General features: G+C 32.8%; 1 protein-coding gene across 1 annotated transcript; it reads left to right on the top strand.

Annotated features, from left to right (window-relative positions):
• The first annotated feature begins 281 nt into the window (after window positions 1-281).
• Window positions 282-6,891, top strand: LOC109855733. The gene is made up of 6 exons (XM_020430278.1): window positions 282-599; window positions 813-1,031; window positions 3,076-3,258; window positions 3,500-3,712; window positions 4,653-4,867; window positions 5,069-6,891. Exons 1-6 carry the CDS (start codon window positions 537-539, stop codon window positions 6,558-6,560), a joined length of 2,385 nt encoding a protein of 794 aa, XP_020285867.1. The 5' UTR covers window positions 282-536; the 3' UTR covers window positions 6,561-6,891.
• Window positions 6,892-7,532: the final 641 nt, after the last annotated feature.

The following is a 7,532-nucleotide window of genomic DNA, read 5'->3' as shown; positions in this document are numbered from 1 at the left end:
AGTGAAAACGAAATTTTATAAAAATATAGGTATAATATTCGAGTAACTCAAACAAGTGGTAGTCATCTGCCACCGAAAGTTTCCCCCTTCTGTATCAAGTGAACCTTCACCATATAATCGACTCAAATCGTGTACAAAACACGATCGACCTGCAAATACCCGCATAAACTTTTCATGCTATCTTCTCCTTCCCCACCACGCTTTTTTTTCATCCACACCTTTCTACTTCCTTCCGGTTCCGTCCGGTCGGTCGCGCATGAAGGCACGCAAGCGCGCCTGCGGACCCCACAGCATCGTGGAGTTCAACCACTACGCACCAGGGGGTTTTCAGTCCGCGAACATACGCGATCAGGTTCACCTCGAAAAAAAACATAAAGCTGTAACATATTGTAAATTGTAAATAGTTAAATGGCCTAATTGTGCAACGTTCTGTATTATGCAGTGGACAAAGTGTGATCAACAATTTATGTGAAAACCGGTCAGTTGCAAATCGTTGATTGTTTGATTAAAGAGAACATTTCAAAAAAGACGTGACAATGGCATCTAAACGATTAGATATATCGCGCGGTTTTGTTTGTTGCTCGAATATAATTTTCTTGGTGAGTTAACGATTTTTACTTTAAGCGTGTAACATTAATCTATAGGATGTGTTTAACAAAATACACAAAAATATATCTGAAGATATTGTGTCGGAAAACAATAACAAAATCAATTGAATGTTTTTGTTTTGTGCAAAACAATAAAAGTATATTTTAAGTTATCTTGCAAATTTGATGAGATAGTGTGAAAGATTTTTGTACCTTGTTTTTCAGATGTCAGGTTTCGTGTTGATGTCATTGGGAGGATTATTATTAGCCGATAATGATCGAATTTTATTATCACGTTTGTTGGGACCTGGTGACTTCCATCCCGAGCAACCGCTCTTTTATTATTTGGCTTTTGCTTTAGTTGCATTAGGATTTTTTATTGCCATTGTCGGACTTGGTGGATGTTGGGCAGCTTGTCTTTATAATCGCTGTATCACAATTTCTGTAAGAACAATATATTATTTTAAATTACTTTGTGTTTAAAAATTTGTATAATCTTTGAAATCAACTTTATATATATAGGGTAGATGTCCCAATTACGTGCCACTTTAATGCTATCGCGTAACTTCCCACACAGAACAAAAACTCCATTAGACGTCTGTTAGACGTTGACAGTTCTATGCGACATCTAATAGATGTCTAATGGATGTCTGAATGGATGGATGTCTGTGTGGGTTCAGTTCATTACATTAAGAGTTGTTTAATGTAAAAATGATTTTAGTTTAGTATATAATATTGCTTAACTTCTCTTTTATTGATAACAACTTTCTTATGTATTAAGTATAAAAAAATTAATTAATAATTAATTTAAAATGTATAATGAACTCCAATGTCTCTATTACTGTCACCTCTTAAGTACGTATAACTGCCACCAATATAACTGAATAAATGTCAGTACCATTAAATGTGACTCAATTATAGCCGGTCCTTTTCACTTGAGACTCTATAACTGTCACTTTTTTATCCAAATCAGATTAATTGCTGCAAATTTAATTTATAGGTAATCGAAAGTATCAATCGTATATTTTTATAAATAATTTATTTATATGCAAATGTAACAAATACAGTTTTAAGTTATAATTCTTGCTTAAAACCCACACAGACATCCATCCATCCAGACATCCATTAGACATCTATTAGATGTCGCATGGAGCTGTCGACGTCTAATAGACGTCTAATGGAGTTTTTATTCTGTGTGGGAAAATTCGTAAGTTTCAAAATTAGAGTTACAGCTTTAACAAATGACAATTATATGTACCTAATACCTTTTTTCGTCCCTATTACTGATGGCAATGATATAAATAAATCGAAGAATACTGTCTCCCTATTACTGATAACAATGATATGGACAAACCGAAGAATATTGTTCCTATTACTGTTACCGTTAATTATTATAATTTAATAAGTGAATATCACACTTATTTTATTTGTTATATCTCTAAAGTGATATTTAAACTATACTTTAACATTCATTTTATAATAGATATAGATCAGATAAGAAAATTATCATCTTTAGTAGGTGCAACTTTTTCATCATTTCTAGTTACGCAATCGCGTTTTTGAGACTCAAACTGTACGTTTACTTATTAAAATTAATCTTTTATTACCAAGCACACACACAAATATATGTTATTATGTAAATCCAAGTTCAAATTTAATAATAAAATTTATTATGAGTATGATGTTTTATACGCTATATTTTTATAAGTAAAACAAATGAAAGTGGCAGTTATTGGGACAGTGGCAGTAATTGGGACATCTACCCTACATATTATATATGCATATTTTTTTTATATATTAAAATGTTTTATTGCACACACAATATTATATCAATAATTTAATACTTTTACATTCTAAAGAAATATATATTTTATGTTTACGATATTTATCTGTTTTTGCGTATATATTTAAATAGATTTTGTTTATTGCACGACACGTATTGCATAAAAACGCAATGATCAATTAGAATGTTTTGTCTTTCCACATTTTCTCGTGAGTCCAGTGCAATGTGTTGCTCATCGAGTCTACACTGAAATCAGATTTTTTTATTTCGAATTCGGTCGCGCGTCGTTGCTCGGAAACGGATCTACTTGTATATAGATGCACGCGTAAATAAAAGGAGGGCGCGTTCACACCGAGTGCCGCGTAAAATCACTAATTATCCGCTCGTGGATGAGGAAACAAGAATTAGTTTGTCAATGAAGTAAATGTAAACACACAATATAGTCGTCTATATAATTTTCAGTGTTGACAAATTAATTAACACAGCGTTTTCTGTATTTTTTACGTTACATTTAAATTAAATTTAAAAAATTATTAAAGTTTATGAATACAATAGAGAAATAAATAAAAAAAAGCAAAATATTATATGTATTCTAACGCCCCTCTTATAATGTTTATATTATATAAAATTCAAAGCTTATTTTGTGTATACGCGCGTATGTGAGTAGCGTTTTGGACAAATTTTCTGACTTTATATCTTTCTTAGTATCTCGTGACAGTAATTTTATTGCTCTTTGGTGAATGCATCGTGTGCATTATCGCTGTCTTCTGGCCTTATATACTGGGAATTGATGTAAGACCGGCACGTCTGATACGCGCTTTACAACGCAGTTATGCTGTACCTGGACGCGAACAATTCACAGCAGCCATCGATCTCGCACAAACAATAGTAAGTTTATGTTATTCATCGAAATTACAAAATATATTTTAATAGCACAAAAAAACATTTATTTATTTATTGAAATATAGTTGCAAACAAATTACAAAAAGATTACAAAGTGCGTATGTAAAAATGTGATGCTTATCTTTGTTGCTTATTTCACATGCAAATATTTGATTCACGATTATTATCTCTGCTGCATGTATCTAGTATAAGCTAAAAGAAATGACCATTGTTGTGACCATTACAGTTCGCCTGTTGCGGCATAAACGGAAGTAGCAATTACGGCACGTCGTGGTGGCGGCTGCAGGAAGCCGGCCGAAGAGAATTAGTAGTACCTCTCAGTTGTTGCACCCTGAATAACGCCAATGAGACGGATTCCTTCCTCAACCCCAAACCTGCCAATCTTACTCTCTGTCAGGTTCTGAACCCTGCCGAACATCAATACGCCCGACATACTGTGGTATGCGCGCGATAATGAGGAAGTCATTATTGTTTTGTCGTACTTTACTGTGCAGATACATATCAGACAAACTTTTCAAGTAGATTTGCGTCAAGAATAAATACGCAAGCAGGCTTATACATATACCTAAACGCGGGAATATATGTGGATTTTATAAATGCCTATAAGATTATATATTGACATGTTGTCGATAAAGCCATGACTTGTGCGCAAAGCATGTAGTATATGGAAAAATATGTGATAGCACAAGTATATTTTGTATGTCATGTATTGTTCGTAGTTATTATCAGTAAATAACCAAATTTTAATTTTATTTTGAAGAGTGTGTGTCTTTAGATCCGCGCATTTCTAATCTTCAATATTCTATATTTATCTTTATGCAGAATTGCGTTTAGTTTGAAACCCGGTAAAAAATTTTTCATATATACTTATACACAAATTAAAATAATTATATCTAATTATGCAAATTTATATGCCGAATATGTCCATATAATTTTATACACGGAGAATTTCTTTTTTTAAGAGAATGGCTTCAGAAATATTCCATATCAAATTACAAAATAACTCTATTAGTATCATGTTAGATACAAAAAAAGTATATAAAACTATATTTTTACTATATTTTAAAAAAATTTTTGATATATAATCATATATACTTATACACAAATTAAACTTATTATATCTAATTATGCAAATTTATATATACCGAATATGTCCATACAATTTTATACATGGAAAATTTTTTACCGGGAAGTTCGTAGTAAAACTGTAGCATGGTCTCTCGCGCATGTATTAATCTAAATACGAATTAATCCCGATATTAACGTTATAAGCCAGTAGTTTGTTTAGCCGATAATTTTGTTATTATATTTTTTAATTAATAACATATTTATATATATTGTTAAATATGTTGTTTTATATTTCTTCGGTTTATATTCAGGGTTGTCTTGAACATATTGAGAAGTGGACACAAGATCAAGCATTGATCGTGCTTACTATCGTGTTAGCCATCATGTTTGTCGAAGTTATTGCGCTCTTCAGCATATTTCTCGCTTGCTCCCGAGGAAACAGAAGAAGTAAATCGCAAACGTCGACTTTTACCTCCACACAGACTCTGAGTCCGTTCAACGAAAGCGATCACGACTTTAGTAAGAAGTTTTAATCCTTAGATTGAACACTTTTATATGAAAATTATATTAATATGTTTTTATTTAGTTACTGAAAAAATAGGTATGTATAGTTTTATACATAATCTAATTTGTCTAAACTCTAAATAATAGGCATAGGTATCGAAAACAGAATGCACACTGCCGCGACGACATTTGGTGCAAAATCATGAAGACGGTTGGAGGGCAGCGAAGGACGAACACCTATTGATATCAAGAATACTAAACAAGAACCTGCGTATGATGATAAACATAGCATATTAGTGCCGAGCAGAAAGAGTATAATCGAAGAATGGCGAAATCCTCCCAAATACTCTGATGATTTCTTACGAAACGATCAAATGTACGAAGAACGAGCGGTCGATGTTGTAATCGACAATCGTCCTTCGGAGTATCGTAAAAGACAAAGCGTGCCATTGTCGACAATCGCGATTGATGACGTCAACAAAAATAATAATAATAAATATAAACCGATTAAAATTCAAAGGCCACAAAAAGGCGAAACAGTTCGAAGTATTCCAATCAAAGACTACCAAGCATCGATCGCTCATAATTTTGATACGTTAAGACGATCTGTAGCACCCCAATTGCAATTCGAATCTCTGGTTTCGGAACCTGAGAAAAGCGTTTATGTATCGTCGAAAAAAAGAGCTCCCGTAGCCAACTGTAGTAGTTTGTATCAGCGAACCATGTCGCCTACACACACTGCTACGCAAATCACTAACGCTCACCAAAAATCATGTTGCCACTTTTGCAATAGTCAGCACAATTCGCATATCTGCAATGATAAATACATTGAAGATGATCAACGTTTTGACAATACGGAGGCTCAGAAATTAGAGGACAGTTCTGACATAGACGAATATTTTCACAAAAAATTCAACTCGAATAATTACCAAACTTCAGTCAAATGTACTCGCAATTTTCCACCAAGTACGATACCGACTGTTACGAACGAGGACAAAGCAAAATTAATGAGGGATGAGCAAGCATTACAGTTGGCGGAAGGTCACGTTGGTAAAAAAATATCGGCTTACGAGGAAAACACAAGACGTAGTTTGCGCAATTTTAATCCCAAGTATCGATCGCTCTTCGAAGTGAAAGGACACCGGACTATTGGTGTACCATTGGTAGGTATGCACAACGCCTGTGGCTTACCCGTCGTGGCTTCTTGGAATGACCACGAATTTCTAGATCCTTTGCGAATCAGCCGCAGGATTGCAAGAACTGTGAGACCAATTTACAGAAGTCCTCGAACAATGTCGAACGTGAAACGTCGAACTCAACCGAAAAGGAAGGCGCCGCAACCGGAGTGTGAGGTGATGCCTGCGAAGAACGTCGATCGCAGCGTCAGAAGATCAACGATCAAATCGGCGCATTCAGATGCTATTAACGGCAGTAGAAGGTCTAGGAAAAAACATTGTCGCTCGTCTCTTATCACTACAAAAATGGGATCATTGTCTCCAAAGAATTCATTTAAAAAGACAACTAGATACATAAGACATGGAATTAAAGCAAGTTCGTTGATGGATACTTTTGGCAGGAAATCGCTTAAAAATCCAAGTATGAAACGAACGACACTATACGCGAAAGATGACGGAAAAGAACCTGTTCAAGTTCTCAAAAATTTGTGTTTGAATCCTTTGGCGCGTAATAATCCTGAATCAGATATGATGTGGTGAGGCAACAATGTTCATAAAGAAGTTATGTGCTTGCTTGTGAGTGTTCTTATTAATATTTTTATTGAATTATAAAAAAATGTCTTTTTTTGCATTGTTTATAAAAACAATATAAATAAATAAGCAAGATATTTGAACATACAGTTTTACTTTTTATATATTCAAAGATGTTATTACGCGTACGAGTTTGTTGTGTAAATATGTATTCGATATATATATAATATTATAGTAGTAAAATTTATTAGATTTTATATATCTGAAATTTTATAATAAAAAAGGAAATACCTATGTAATCTTTGCGCTCGCTCGCGCTTATCGCTGCCCTCATTGAAGCAATATCATATTATTATTTGTATTAAATATGATTTATTATATTTTTATATAAAGTGTATCTTTTTACAATATTAAACTTGTAGATTTTTACAAAATACAGGATTTATACTAATAAAGTTATATATGTTGCTACTGTAGACATAATCTATATAAAATAAAAACAAATTTATAGAATTATATTTCAATTATTAATAAAATAAAAATAATTAACTTTTCTCTCTTACCGAAAGAAGTATTGTTAAATCCAATGTGAAAAATCCTGCTGCCGAGAAAGAAAATCTCTTGTGATAAAAATACAACATCATCTCAATTCTCTCCTGGAATCATTCATTTTTATAAAATGAATTTTTGTATAAACAAATCTAGTTTCTGTCGAAAAAAAAAGCTTACCAAGCGACACTTTTTGTTTCTCGATAATAATGCATATTGTATCACGCGTTCTTCAACGCGATTTGCCTGTGAGATAATAACAATAATTAATAATAATAAACTTGGTTAGATTCACTTTTTTTTGTTTTATACAATAAAGGTATTAATTTTAAAATAGTATTACAAGAGTCTGTATATTCTCTTATACCTCGTAAGTCGTAATGTGATACATTGCAAACAAGTAAATGATTTGAAAAAATAAATCCAAAATCG

This window comes from Pseudomyrmex gracilis, unplaced genomic scaffold, assembly GCF_002006095.1.
Source record: "Pseudomyrmex gracilis isolate BER0280 unplaced genomic scaffold, ASM200609v1 scaffold_97, whole genome shotgun sequence".
Taxonomy (NCBI): domain Eukaryota; kingdom Metazoa; phylum Arthropoda; class Insecta; order Hymenoptera; family Formicidae; genus Pseudomyrmex; species Pseudomyrmex gracilis.
The sequence above is the reverse complement of the archived record's forward strand: the minus strand, read 5'-3'. Positions and strand labels throughout refer to the sequence as shown.

Coding starts and splice junctions, on each gene's coding strand:
- LOC109855733 (XM_020430278.1), top strand. CDS start 537: ATGGCATCTAAACGATTAGATATATCGCGCGGTTTTGTTTGTTGCTCG. Junction 3,259..3,499: donor TCGATCTCGCACAAACAATA/GTAAGTTTATGT, acceptor TGACCATTACAG/TTCGCCTGTTGCGGCATAAA. Junction 4,868..5,068: donor GATCACGACTTTAGTAAGAA/GTTTTAATCCTT, acceptor GTTGGAGGGCAG/CGAAGGACGAACACCTATTG.